This window comes from Leopardus geoffroyi, chromosome B4 (assembly GCF_018350155.1).
Source record: "Leopardus geoffroyi isolate Oge1 chromosome B4, O.geoffroyi_Oge1_pat1.0, whole genome shotgun sequence".
Lineage (NCBI taxonomy): Eukaryota > Metazoa > Chordata > Mammalia > Carnivora > Felidae > Leopardus > Leopardus geoffroyi.
The window spans coordinates 66,872,109-66,887,908 of record NC_059341.1 but is presented as its reverse complement, the minus strand read 5'-3'; the positions used below and the strand labels follow the sequence as shown (position 1 = coordinate 66,887,908).

General features: G+C 36.7%; 1 protein-coding gene across 1 annotated transcript in view; it reads left to right on the top strand.

Moving 5' to 3' along the window:
• CPNE8 (copine 8) overlaps positions 1–1,840 on the top strand; it is a 236,797-nt gene extending 234,957 nt beyond the window's left edge. Inside the window, exon 20 of the mRNA XM_045467285.1 lies at positions 115–1,840. Coding sequence (XP_045323241.1) covers positions 115–303 — 189 coding nt within the window. The 3' untranslated portion in view covers positions 304–1,840. The remainder of the gene's footprint in view (positions 1–114) is intronic.
• Positions 1,841–15,800: the final 13,960 nt, after the last annotated feature.

Below are 15,800 nucleotides of genomic sequence, written 5' to 3'. Positions count from 1 at the left end.
TATTATCCATCTAACCACTACCCCAGGCTTCTTCAGTTGTCAATGAAATGTTTACATATGTTGATTTTTGTGTCTATTAAATAGCATGCTTTCTTTCTTTCACCTCTGTTGTAGTTCGTGCCATTCAGGGATTACATTGACAGAAGCGGAAACCACATACTGAGCATGGCTAGATTGGCTAAAGATGTCCTTGCTGAGATCCCTGAGCAGTTCCTGTCCTACATGAGGGCCCGAGGAATCAAGCCATCGCCTGCACCCCCCCCATACACCCCGCCTACACATGTGTTACAGACTCAGATATGACTGTGCTCTGAACTGCTAATGTTAATTACACATCAGTTAGAACTGCTGAGTCAATGCTTTGCTCCTGGTGCTCTGTAATGAACCAGGGAATGAGATCCTTTTCTCAGTTTGTTTTCAGCAGTACTGGTTAATATGCTTTCTTGGATCCAAAATTAATTCTCTTCCTAAACCAAAACTGTAAATATGGTTGTTGCATGAGCAACAAAAAAACAATTGTTTAAATGCTTGAAGCAAAATATGGATGTCTTCTCTGAATCTTTTTTTTTTTTTCTTTTGGACAGAAACAGCTAATTTCCAATATATTGTTGGGAAAAAGCACAAACTATGTTTTTAACTCAAACACTGTCCTCGACTGCTGTGTGTCTAGGAAAGCAGTCTCTCTGTATCAATGTTTACATGTTACTACTTTTTAAATTTCAATACTTTTATAACTGTTCTTAAGAATAAGAGTTTTGAATATTGAATCCTTTGTCTTCTAAATTGCAATAGCTATAATCACAAGAGCAATATCTCTTTGAATGACTGTCTGGACAAATGCAATTGCAAACAAGGGGAGGGAAAGATACTTTCATATTTCTCAGTAAGTGAATTGTCTTATGAAGCTGCATCTGCTTAGTAATGAGTTCCTTTGCATTGTTTGCTGAGTATGGGAGTTTAAGCGTAGCAGGTGTGTATCCTGTAAGGACATGCATTTTTCATGGGGTTTGGGTTCTAAATTTAGACTGCCGTCAGTTTATGTTTTGTAATTCTCTGTAGAAATAGGAAAAAGTCAAACATCGTGAACTGTAAAATGCACAGAAAATACTTTGTGTAAAAAGTAGCGTCTTTATATTATAATGCTATTTAAAAGACTAAAACCCCGAATATTTAACTGTGAACCATGTAGCAGAAGTTTTAAACTTTTTATTCCATTCTACCTTGTCTAGATATTTTAATTCAAAGGGATACTGGCTCTGTCAATTTGGACTTCTAGTTCTCACCTTTCCATGTGGCCATGCAGGGTGCGCAGGCTGGAAGTTTTTTGTGTAATTCCCAGTTAAATACACACAACCTGTGACTTAGTGCACAACACATTTGTGAAATAACCTACTCCTACATACGGAACTGCCTGTCCACAATTAATTGTAAAATTTTTGCATGTACAGTTTTTACAAGAATTACAGTTTTGTGATGTTGTGTCTGAATTAAAGCATTTCTTTAGAACAAATGGCCTTAAATTCTCACAGAATTCCTGGAAATGATTGTGAATTGCCTTCAAATAATAGAAAAGTGTATTTATTTTTTTTCTTTTGTGTCAACAACGTAACTGCTTTATAATATTTTTCCTTACTTATGCCCTATTTACTACTTGGTTTATTTCTACTGTATGTTGTTCTCTTTGTCCCAAGTTGACTTAGGGTGACTTTTATAAGCATGAAACTATTTTAATGAAAAGAAAAATATATACACCCACATATCTCACAGTATCAATGTTATATAATTATGTAATAATAAATTGTCCATTTTTAAGTATGTATTAAAATCTTTAAAAGGATAACTATTTGCTCTATAAATTTTATGGGTGAGTGACATGGAGTGTGATGATTTCCCTTAAATAATTTTGCCAGTAGAGCTTATTAACCTGAATTTTTTAATTTACCTTCATTCATCAGCCCAAAGAAACAAAAGTGAATATGGTCAGTATTCCTTCTTGTGAACATCAGTTATTTTTCTTTGATCTCATCAGAGGAAATGAAGGATGTCTACTTTCTTATCTAACTAATAGCGTACCCAAACCTAGTGGGGGCACATGGCTGAGAAACAATCTTCAGTTATAAACCTTGCCCTGTGTATGGTTGAGAATAGTGACTGGAAATGCATGTGATGTTAGTTCTATATGTTAGGTTAGAAAATACCCAGTCGTATCTCATCAATGCATAAATGAAGAAACTAAGTCTGAAGGGGCTGAGTGATTTATCGAAGACTGTAACTAGGACGGAACAAAAGTAACTACCTACATTTTGTGGACCATCATTAGGGGCTTTACGATGAAATATCCCAGAAACATAATCCATAAATGCAAACACGTATCAATATCTGGACATACAAACTAGGTATGAAGGATATGCAAACATTAGATAATGAGAGACAAGAAAGGTAGGTATGAAGGATATGCAAACATTAGATAATGAGAGACAAGAAAGGTAAGTATTGAGAGAAGAGTGATAGCTCCAAATCATAAACCTTGCTGCTGAAAGCAGATTAAGAACAAAGGTTCTGGATGCTCTCCTCTCTAATCCTATCCCTTTTCTTCTCTGATGAAAGCCATTTTAATTCTAGGATGAGCCCTCGGGCTTCTATTCAGGCATCTCCACCACTGAGTTATGTAATATGAATTCCCATTGCTTCCCAAATGAATATTAAAATCATCCAGGCTTGTCTCATCCTTTTCCCCAACTGATCTGAATTTATCTGGAGTCTCAGACATAGTTCATACTGTTTCCTCCCATCTCTCCTTAGGCCTCCACCTAGAATACCCTTTGTATCTTCTAGCCCAAGCCTCAACTCTTAACCATATTCTTTAAAACTTCTGGTGACAATAATTTGCACCTTCTGTGAACTCAGCTATGTGTTGCATTTTAGCATATCCATTGCCTCCTATTTTTTATAAACTATTTTACTTTGTGTGGGGAATCTTGTTACCTCCCCAAAGTTTTTTCCAGAATGTAACATGGGGAGAGAAGAAGAGGTGGATACAACTTTGAATGGTGGTGTGTGTGGGGGAGAGGGCCACAGTGGGAATAAGGTTGGAGGGCAGGCTGTTTTGTTCTTCAGATTTAGTGAAGAGAATCAGGTGGGCTCATATATATATATTTTATTACTGTAGCTTATCATCCACTGAGGACATAAAGAGATTTCTCTCACAAGGATTAGGACGCTGTGATTGTTGTTTCCTAGAGGAAAAGCATGCTTTTCCCTTTCAGCTTGTGTGCATTTTAACTATTTTACGTCTTTGTGTTACTCAGATGTGTAATTGACACAAAATGGCCAGCTACTTAATAAAAACTCACTTAAAGACTAATTTCTGTCATTAGTACAAATCAGATACTCTTCCTAATATAGAAACAGAGCTGAGGATCAGACTGATTGTGAGTGCATGTGGTATCGCTTAATAAAGACTGAAAGGCTGGAAATCTACTTGTAAAGAGTTAATATGGTGCAGGGCTTTCCCATCAGCGAGGCAGAGATCCCACACAGGTTCTTGCCATGAAGATGAGCGGAAGGCCTACACCTTGCTGACGAGCTACAGGGTTTACACCTTGGGGTGTACTGGGACTCCAGTAACTTGGAGCTCCCAGGATCCAGCATCCTTATTGGTTAACCTCAGGATATCTTACATTCTTTTTTTTTTTTTAATGTGTATCTTGACTGAAAAAGACAGTAAAGCTCCGCATGACAGATTTTTTTCTCAAATAAGCTATGAATGCCCTTATGATCATCTCAAGTTTGCATGAATCACATACATCTTTTTACATTGAATGACAATTTCTGAGAAAACTTTCTTGCCCTGTCAGTCATCTCCATAAACATTCTACCACTCACAGAAAGAGTAGGTTAACCTCTGTGTCACTAGATTACTCACAAGACTTCAAGGAATAAAATCAAAGGGATTCAGTGTTGTTTTGGCCCTTAGAGTAAACAATTCTAGATGACCTCCCCTCCTCCTTACCATTGCTGTGCTCCTCACCCCACCTCCTCTCCAAATATTATTCCATTTGCTCTGAGGATCCCTGAAAGTCATTGAGCAATTAGCTTTTCATTCCACAAAATATAGGGAGGTGCTTAGATGAAATGCATGGAACTTTTAAGAATTAATAAACACATTTTATAAATGTACAGACATAATTGTAACAAGGTTGTTTTTTTTTTTTTTCTGAAAGGTTTTCCTTCATCAGATTTTACAATGTGATTTTGGTGAGGAAGACTTGGTATATCACGAGCATACAAATGCTGAAAAGAGTTTCTTTGAAAATGTGAAAGAGGAAACAGGGGAACCCGCAAATACAAGCCTGAGCTCTGTTTATCACTCTCTTCATCAATGATCATCCCGGCAACATTCACACTCAGATTTCATGCTTCACAACCAGAATAAGGAGCCACTAAATAGAAATATTTTCCCAGTAGAGAGTACGATAAATGCCCCATAACAAGATCATTTTTCTTTAAATTAATGTGACCAACTGCTATTGTAACTGTATGGAAATATTTAAATATTTTAATTTTAATATTTATTTAAATATTTAATATTAATATTTAATATTAATCAAAATATGCTAACATATACACGGATGTCCCCAAACATAATGATTGTACTAAGATTATTGCTTGATGACATACTGGTTCTGGTTCCTATCAAACTTCTGAACAGTTTTAGAGGAACCATCTTCAAACATCATAAGGCTGGGTTGTTGCTTATTTAATACTTTATCAAACCACCTTCAACCCTATCATCTTTTATTGCTTTTACTGCCTGGGCCTTGGAGATCCTCTGAATGTCAAAATCCAAGAAAAAGATGACCACTGAGCTCTTACCATGGAAAGAGCAAAAGCAAACTGTTTGTAAAGATTTGCTCGTTTAGTTTTAAAGCAACAGTGGCCATGACCTTGTGATTTTCTCATCACAAAGTTATTCACTCATTTAATTTCCATGAAACAGGACTGCTGGATATTTTTAATATATTTAGATAAGCTGATTTCATACAGATAGCATTTCCTATTAGTCAAAGAGGTGGATATCACTGACCTTACAATTAGGAGGAAGGATGAAGGAAGGAATACATTTAAGGCTGGCTTAAAAATAGCTCGTCTTTCAGAGATCGTCCTCACCTTACAAAACAAGTTAATCAAAATTACAAAAAACTGGTTTAGTAATTTTACAGTGAACAACCGGTTTGATAAATCCTACAATTTCCACAAGATAATTCTGACAAGCAACACTAAATAAGGTATCTATCAAATATTTTTTTTAAATATTTAAATCTATGGGGTGGGTGCCTGGGTGGCTTAGTCGGTTGAGCGGCCGACTTCCACTCAGGTCATGATATCGGGGTTGATGGGTTCAAGCCTCAGGTCTAGCTCTGTGCTGACAGCTTGGAGCCTAGAGCCTGCTTGGAATTCTGTGTCTCCTTCTCTCTGTCCCTTCCCCGCTCATGCTTTCTGTCTCTCAAAAATAAATAAATGTTAAAAAAAATTAAAATATTTATATCTGAATCTACCTAAAATTAGCAAAATTATTTTACCATTTCACATCCAATAATAACAAAATAATCTATAATTAAGAGATGGGCAATTCGACATGCACTAATTCTGCATTACAAGATTTAAAAGAAAATGCGGGAACCTTGAGAAAACCAAATAGCAATTATCAGCAATCCTCTTGGGTTCATCAAGAACAAACTTTCAAGTCCCTAAACATTATTTGGACCTAATAACAACAGAAAAATTTATGATACCATTTTCAAATCCTGAGTTGGGTCATCAAATGGTAGTCTGAGAAGATGAAGAATTATAGGTAGTTTTAGTTTTTCACTTATTTTCTGATGGTGCAGAGCAGTTTTAAATCAATGATTTGAAATCTAAATCTGAGGATTATATATGTGCTTGGACTCTTCCTTAAGCTTGTTATAAAATTGCTAGAAGCTTCACCAGGAGCATAACTCATTACCACACCACGTATTAGAGTCAAAAGATCTGAGTTTCTATCTCAGCTGATTTTAGAAAAATATCACTTAAATTTCTAATCCTAATTTTTATCATTCATATAATGGGGTGATAGTTCCAAGGGTCCTTAACACACTATCCTTCTGTGATCCTCTCAATGACAGAAGTTATTATCATTGGAGCACACCCCAAAACTTGACCCTTTAAGATCCTGATGGGAGGATTTTATTGAATGAAAGTTGATATATAATGAGCTATCAAGGAGCCTTCTAAGAGAGTGACCAGCAAGTAAGAAAGCTCAGCTTCTTATTTAAAACGGCAGGCTATTAGCTTACCCATTAATCTAAGTCAGTCACATATTTTCACCATTCTCTTCACCTGAGAATCTGGAGTGTATAGGAAAGATGAGAGAAAAAGCCCAAGTCCCATTGCTGTGTGAAAGTCTTTGAGTTTATGTACACATGCCCTAATGCCTGTTTCCCTGCCCTTTTCCTCCTGTCATTGATTACACTTTTTTTTCTAAATGTTTATTCATTTTTGAGAGAGAGAGAAAGAGAGAGCAGGGGAGGGGCAGAGAGAGAGGATGGACAGAGGATCTAAAGCGGGCTCTGTGCTGACAGCAGGGAGCCAGATCCCGGGCTTGAACTCGTGAACCGTGAGATCATGCCCTGAGCCAAAAACAAGAGCTGGTTGCTTAACTGACTGAGCCACCCAGGTGCCCCGATCACATTTTCAATTACTTGTTTGTTGTATGTATTTCGGTTTTGTCTGTGAACTGCATAATAGCAGAAAGCAGATGAGTCTTGCTCACTCTTCTCTCTTTCACATATAACATAAGGCCTAGCTCTTAGCAGGACATCAGTGGAATTATTGAAGTGAATTGAATCAAATAGTTGATCACTAAGAATGTTACATTAGTAACTGGGTATTCTAAGATAAACCTGAATCACAATGTATCCAGATGGAGAGAGATCAGTAAAAATCTTAAAACAGCACCCAACCTAACTTTTCCCGTATTTGTTTATCCCTCCTCTAAACCCGACCCGTGAAAGGGAATAAATAGAGACTAACAGCTTCTCTCTATCCACCTGCTCTCAGGTTTAATTAGCAGCGAAATGGTCAAAAGGCAGGCAGGCAGCAGGAGGGAAAGAGATAAATGAAGCTCTGACACAATCTGATAGCCACAGGTCCTGACTCAGGGTGGTCTGCGTCGAAAGTATTCGTAAAATGCCAGGATCCTATGTTATTTCTGCTCTGACCAAGCATACTAAATAAGACAAAGCAAAAGACTGTGAAGTCCACATCTTACCTTAAAAATGAAAGTGGCAAGAATTTATATTAATTTTTTTAAATATTCATTTTTGAGAGACAGAGAGAGAGAAAGCAAGCAGGCAAGGAGCAGAGAGAGAGAGAGAGAGAGACAGAATCTGAAGCAGGCTCCAGGCTCCAAGCTTTCAGCACCGAGCCCGATGTGGGGCTCAAACTCGTGAATGTGAGATCAAGACCTGAGCTGAAGTCAGATGCTTAACTGACTGAGCCAGCCAGTTGCCCCAAGAATTTATATTTTAGATGTTGAAAAGTATAGTGTATCCTCACTTCTGCCTTTTATGTGTGTTTTGTGTATTTCAAGTGGATTATGTATGTTTGTGTGTGGGATGGTGGCGAATATATACCTTCACTCATGCATGTACCTGTAGCCATCAGTAAATGTGATGGCACTAAACAAAGGCATTTGTTACAGAAAAAATGACAATGATTTACAAGCATTTATTGCCTTTCCTGGTGCTGATAATCTTGGGGCAAGTATTCCCAGCCTGTACAGAATGTAGACAAGAACACAGAAGGTTAGAACTTTGCAACTGCATTCATAATAAGACAGGTTGACTTGCAAATCCTACTGTGCTAATATTTATGATTTGTAATGTATTCTTGCATCCTCTGCTTAGCAACAAGGGAAAAGGGTTTAATGAATATGAATTTGGCAGTGGGGAAGAAATGTGGAGGACTATAGTTATTACATATTGGCACCTTAGCTCAGAATTCCACCCACCATTTGATAAGATTGAATTCTATTTAACTTTCTAAGAAGAAATGAATAAATACTCAAAATGCTATATGCATCCTCTGTTAGAGATAATCTATTTCCTATTAACTATTTGCTAAACCATAGCAATTTATTTGGTTTAGCAGTTAATCACTTACACATCACTATCTCATATGTAACCTCTGTCTACACCTGTCAAAACTCTGCTCACTCAGTTTCAGCTCAAATGCTGCTTTTCACCAATGTTTTTCTCTGCACTCCTTAGATTACTAGGAATCAATGCCTGTTTTTATCCAGGCTGTATATAGACATTCTGCTCTGCCTCGCTAGAGGAAGGCTATGTCTGCAGTGCAGAGGTCTTATTGCCCTAACACTATAGGGGGTCGATCTAAATCTGAGGTTCATTAACAGGAAGTCCATCTGCCTAAACATGTGAGTCACATTCTCCAAAATGATCTTCGTCAGAGATAAAGATTATCTTTATCTGCTTTACTTCTTTGTCCTATTTCTCCTTGCTTCAGAGAAGAAGGAGGTGAGTTATCCAGTCTCTCAAAGACGGATTTCTTTGCCTGCATTGTTACTCAGTGTCCTACGTGGCTCTGCGCAGCCACTCTTAACTTGGGTTCCCTCTGCCTTGCAGTATAGAACCCACAATTCTTAGTTCATGTTTTCTCCTAGGGCAGAGCCCCAGACAAAATCTTAGGTGCATGCAGTTTATTAGGGAGATAATGTCCAGAGTGGCAGCAAATGATTTGGGAAAGGGGTGGAAAGGGAAAGAGGGAAATCCATTATAAGAGTATGTTATCAAAGTCACTGGAGGCAGCAAGGCTCCATCCTGCCTCCAAACTCCTAAGGATCCTGCAGAATGCTTCCCAGAACCATCCACCTAAGGACTGACTAGGAGAACTATTTATCTGTAAGTCCTCTCTCCTGTTGCTTGGAGTAGCCTGTACTTTCGGGGATGCTCACACATGCTTGAGAAATGGGTACTTTAACATCTATGGCACTGGAGCCTTTCCGGGGTGAAAAGTTAAAGACGTGTAGTACAGGTTTGAGGTCAGACATTTTCTGCATAAGGTGAGTCGAAGCCTGCATCAAGCCAGCCATGGCTGAACTTAGAAGTGAGGGTAAGAGAATGAGTTCAGTCAACAGAGGCATATGTAACACTGGGCCTTCAAGATTCAACACTGAGCAGGCATTACCTATATTTGCAGCCTCATATCCTGCCAGTTCCTGCGTGAAAGGTAACTTGTATTAAAGTGCATGCAGTTGTCCAAATACACCATTCCATTTCATTCTCCTTGCTTTGCCATATTCCAGTGCTTTCACGTTCTCACTGCTCCTCAGCTCCCAAAGCTCTACTTAGGTATTTCTACATAAGTTCATCTTTCCTTCCCTTATATTCTTTCACTACACTGTAGTTATATGTGCTATTTAGCACACGCAATACCATGTTTATGTAATGCAACTATTTTACTGAAGTATAATATTCAATAAAAATGCAAAATTCCTGAGCACATTGTTTAATGAATTTTCCCAAGATGAACACATCTATGTAACCACCATGTAGATAAAAAATATAATATTACCAGTAGCCCTCCCTTTGTTCCGCTATAAACACAAATTCCTCCTCAAAGTAACCACCATCTTGACTTTTATCACTTTAGGTTATTTTTGTCTTTTTAAAAAATGCTGTATAATTGGAATTATACGATTTGTATTCATTTGTCCAATTGCTTTCATCCAATATCCTGTTTGCGAGATCTAAGCACTTGTGCATAGCAATTTTTTTCCAGTTCTCTATAGTACTCCGTTGTATCAATATATAACAATTTAGATTTCTTTATTAATGGACATTGAGGTTATTTTAAGCTTTAGAATATTATGAAGAAAGCCTTGTGATTAAAATCGTGCATGGCTTTTGATACAAATGTGTATCTATTTCTATTAGGCATATACCAAGGAATGTTTCTTGTCTTAAAGTTTACTTGGGCCGGGGCGCCTGGGTGGCTCAGTCGGTTAAGCGGCCGACTTCAGCTCAGGTCACGATTTCACGGTCTGTGAGTTCGAGCCCCGAGTCGGCCGCTGGGCTGATGGCTCAGAGCCTGGAGCCTGCTTCCAATTCTGTGTCTCCCTCTCTCTCTGCCCCTCCCCCGTTCATGCTCTGTCTCTCTCTGTCTCAAAAATAAATAAACGTTAAAAAAAAAATAAAAAAAAAAAAGTTTACTTGGGCCTACATTAGTTTAGCTAAGACAGACTTCTTTTGCTTAGTATTCTCCTGGTGTGTGTGGGTTTTGTTTGTTTGTTTGTTCGTTTGGGTTGGGTTGGGGTTTTTTTGTTTTGTTTTTTCAATCTTTCAGTCTTTCTTTTTCTTATGTTTAAGATTGCTGTTTTGATAGCAACATTTATCTGAGTTTATATTTCTGCTTCTCCAGGAACAAGCTTTGAATTTTCAGTGGGTATGCACGCCTGGGGTAGTGCTTATAGATGGGTAAGTCTGTCTAACTCTGAGGTTGCATATTAGGGAGGCCTTCTTCCACAAGTCACATTAACTGGTTTGGGACTGATAAGTGTCTTAGTGATAAGGGTGCACTAGTGTTAACAGTGCATACATCATGTTTAGTTAGATTAAAATTTAAAATAATGAATAATGTTTTAGAATAAGTATGTTCTGAATATTACATAGGCATGGGATATACTTATCCTAAAGCATTATTCATTGTTTATCTGAAATTCAAATTTAAGTGGGTATCCTATGTTTTTATTTGCTAAATCTGGCAAACTTTGGTAATTTCAGTTTGATAATCAAATATGAGTATTTTGCCTATTAAGAGTTGATGTAATTACTGATACATTTAAGGTAATATTGGGCATCATACTATTTTTTAAAAATTTACTCCACTCGGGGTGCCTGGGTGGCTCAGTCGGTTTGGTGTCCGACGTTGGCTCAGGTCATGATCTCACGGTTCATGAGTTCGAGCCCCGCATTGTACACTGTGCTGACAGGTCAGAGCCTGGAGCCTGCTTCAGATTCTGTGTCTCCCTCTCTGTCTGCCCCTCCCCTACTCTCTCTCTGTCTCTCTCTGCCTCTCAAAAAATAAAGAAACAAACAAAAAAAAAATTTACTCCACTCATGTTGTATTTTTTCTTCTTGACTAATTTTTGATTAACCAAGAACTTTTTTGGCTGTTCTCTTGTAGAAAAACTTCTGTTTCTTAAGAGAAAATACCAAGTATTATTTGTCTTTACCTCCCAGATTCTAGCAGTATCTGTTCATATTGAGTGTTCAGTGGATGTTTGTCAAATGAATGAATGAACGAATGAGGACATTTGTTGTACTTGGCACAATTAATCAAACTAATACAGTTTATCAGCCATTTTATGGGATGAAAAAATCCCATAAAACAACAAAAATCTTAACAATCATTCCAATGTCTTAGAAGATAATTCTAACGGCGTCAACTAAATCTGCATTTTGCATATGTCACATAGCTCTAGCCATCCTCTTCCCAATTAAAACAGCTCAAATCTCCTTCCTCTTACCTTTCTCTTTTTCTCCCCTTCTGGGGTTTCAGTTACAGGTCCTATAAATTATTATACACTTCTAAAGGATATCCCATTTATCTTTCTCTTTGTGCTTCAGCTGGATATTTTTCATTAATCTATTTTCTATTTGATTAATCTTCTCTTGAATCCAATCTCCTGTTAAACTCATCTATTAAATTCTCAATTTCAGTTATTGTGTTCCCCCTCTCCATGTGATTAATTTTGTAAATTTCAATTCTTTAATGAAAATTGCTACCACCTCTTCTACTTTTCCAGCCTATTAACCATAGTTATTTTAAGGTTTATATCTGATAACTTGAATATCGGGCATGTTAATGGATCTATTTATAATTTTTGTTTAGTCTCTTGTCCTGTTTCTTGATTTGCCTGTTAATTCTTATTTGATACCTGAAACATGTCTAAAAAATTATTAGAATTTCTAGAAAATGTGTTCATTTATTCTTCATAGACTACTCCCTACTTTCCTATAGGATGAATCATACTGAGTCACTTTTATGTAATCGGGTGCTGAGCTGTTTCAAGGCAGGAGTGCGTAGGTCTTTGGCTAATTCTACCTCTGCTTCACCCTGGCTCCTAGTGTGCAGCTTTGCAAGGGTTCCGAATAAGATTGTAGGGTATCTACTAGGTTCTTTCCTTCATGGCAGCTCCGAATGCTAAGTTTTGTTACCTTAGCTCCATGAGATTGTTTAAGTCTTTGCTGGATTCTCTCTTTCTTAGTAGCTGCTCTCAGCATTTTGTCTTAAACCTGTAACTAGACTTTACTGGTTCAATCCACCCATTCACCAGATAACCTCACATTGTTTAAACCCAGTGGTAGGCCTGGCTAACCATAATCTGATATACTTTTACTTTATTCTAGTTACTAAGGTCTTAAAAATACTGATTTTGCCAAATAATAAATTTAAGAAAACATGACAATGTTCTAAAATTGGATCGTAGTGATAGCTGCACAACTCTGTACGTTTACCAAAATAAATTAATTTTACATTTATAATGGGTTAATTTCATGGCATATAAATTATACTTCAACAAAACTTTTTTTTTAATCCAGAAAAAAGTCACCTACTATGACAGGAGTGAACATTTTAAGAGACATTACTCTAAAAGAATTACCTTATTTTTTTTTCTTTACCTGCATTCAGTCTCAATTGTTTTAGATAATAAAAAAAATCAGTCATTCCATAAGTTATGCATCACCTTATTTGCTTCGTATCTTTCTGACCACTTTCCTAGTACTTTCAATAACAAATTTTTGGTGAATAAATTTGTGAAAGGTGTACAAACTCCTTCTTTAACTCATTTCTCTTATAATTGGATAATCATGGAATGAATTTATGACAAGTTTGCAAAAAGGAGAATTGACCACGGTATTTTGACAGGACCCTGGTAAAGAGAACCATATGTTGGCTTACGTTCAGGAAAAGAAAGAATTAGTGTACAAGGTGAAATTCATAACAAGGTTGGCAAACATTTGTTAAGTTAGATGTATGGTAAAAAGCAAGTAATTTTGAAATAACTAATTGAGATAACTAAGTTGGATTGTTGCTTGGCCCACAGCGAACATTCTTGGTGGCTATTTTTCCTGTATATAAGTTCCAAGGAATTTCAATTCTTTGTAATTCTTTATTCCATTTCATTTGTTTCTTAAAGAACTTAGGTGTATCCCTTTATTTTTTAAATAAAAAGCAATGAAATAGAGGAAAATAATAAAGGAAAAATGAGAAGAGATAATATTTACAATTTTTCATCTATTTACTTATTTGTTCGAATTCCCTTTTGGCCAATTTTTCCTGCTATAGTTGTTTGAGAATGTTTCCATAAAATATTAAATTATATCACGTACTTGAGTAAATGCATGCAATTACTAAAGAACATTATTTGAATAAGCATATACCTTATAATGAAGGTGATTAACATCATTTCAACCCACAAGTTCCTTTATGGTTACTAAAGAGTCATTATCTCTAAACCAGAGAATATATGAAGCTAAAGCCTCACTACTCGAGGTATTCATATTGCAAGACAGCTATAGTAGAAAATAATCGGGTCTGGAAATGTTCCACACTGGCATTTAAATTGGAATTACCCACCAAAACATCAATACACCTTTAGTTATTTTTTTCCTCAGTGTCTGGAATTAACAACAAGACCATAGGGCATTTGCTGGGGATTAAAGTCTAATGGCAGTTTCTGGCCAAATCAGCTTCAAACCATTCACTTCAACTACTTATTATACCCTAGGATATAGTCCAAAGACTGTTTTATCTATATCTATATCTATATCTATATCTATATCTATATCTATATCTGTATCTATATCTATATCTATATCTATATCTATATCTATATCATCTATATCTATACCTATATATATCATCTATCTATATATATCAGCTATCTATATCATCTACCTATATTTATATTTTACATTTTGTCTTCCCATTGCTAAGAATTCCCATTATTTCTTTTTTTGAATGGAAATCTGGTCTACTGTCAGAATGATTCTACTGGTGATTTGTATACTTTTCACTTTAGTTAAGGTTTGTCTGTCATCAAATGTGACCCCTGCATATTATTATATTTGGTAGATCTTTGCAAGCAAAATTCTCCATCTCCTCAAAACTGGCTGCTGCCAATTTGTGTCTGACGGCCCACTTTCATGATATAATGCCAATTGGATTGTGACACTTCTGTGCTTAAAATCCTTCAATAATTCCCCATAGCCTTCAGGCCAAAATCCAAACCCCTTTGCTTGGCATACAGAACTCTTAATAACATGCCTGATTCCTGCCTGCTACTTCACACTCATGCTCATTTCCCACTATTGTCCCTACACAACCTTTGTTTTCATCATTTGGAACTTTCTGTAGCTCCCTCAGTCATCAGGCTCTTGAGCCTGCAGCTTTCTCACTTCAGAATTTTCATTCTTCTCACTATACCCTTCATCTAATTACTACCAAAATATAGCCTTCTTTTCTTCCATTCTTGTGTACCTTCTTGATTACAGTCTTTATGACATTGTGCTGTCATTGTGGGGCTAATGGCTGTTCTCTTGTAGAAAAACTTCTGTTTCTTGAGAGAAAATACCAAGTATTATTTGTCTTTACCTCCCAGATTCTAGCAGTATCTGTTCATATTGAGTGTTCAGTGGATGTTTGTCAAATGAATGAATGAACGAATGAGGATATTTGTTGTACTTGGCACAACAAATCAAACTAATACAGTTTATCAGCCATTTTATGGGATGAAAAAATCCCATAAAACAACAAAAATCTTAACAATCATTCCAATGTCTTAGAAGATAATTCTAATGGCGTCAACTAAATCTGCATTTTGCATATGTCACATAGCTCTAGCCATCCTCTTCCCAATTAAAATAGCTCATATCTCCTTCCTCTTACCTGTCCTCCTTTCTTATCAGGCTATAGAAATCTTTTGTCTTAGTTTTAAACCAACTATTCAAATTTTAGAATCTTTCAGTGAACTAAAAGTTGTTAAATAGTTACGTGTCAAGCCAATACTTCATTTTATTATCTATTAAAACACTAAAACAGGGACGCCTGGGTGGCTCAGTCGGTTGGGTGTCCGGCTTTGGCTCAGGTCATGATCTTGCTGTTCGTGGGTTTGAGCCCCGCATCCGGCTTTGTGCTGACGGCTCAGAGCCTGAAGCCAGCTTTGGATTCTGTGTCTCCCTCTCTCTGTCCCTCCCCTACTCATGCTCTGTCTCCCTCTGTCTCTCAAAAATAAAGAAACGTTAAAAAAATTTAAAAAAATAAAAATAAAAATAACCCACTAAAACAGACAGACTATGCAGAAGCATCAGTATATACCAAGTCAAGTCAGTTTTATCTGTGCTTCAATACCTGATTCATATAAATCCTTTCAAGGGATTCCCCAGAGACATTTTTAGTTTGAAATTCATAGCTAAATCAGAAGCTATTTATAAAAACATTCTCACCAAAATTTTCTTTGTTCTTTGATTTTTAATTGTCTTAGCCATCCCCACTTCTTTGTACTTTTCATACTTCAAGATGATTTGTTCAAAATACGGATTATTTATTTGTCATACCCTGCACTCTTCTGAATTGCTGTCTATCCAGGAATGATGATTTAGTAAAAGAGACAAGGGCATACTCTGAAACTGCTCTGCTCATGTGTGTTCTTCCCTTTGGATGAGCCCTAGCCA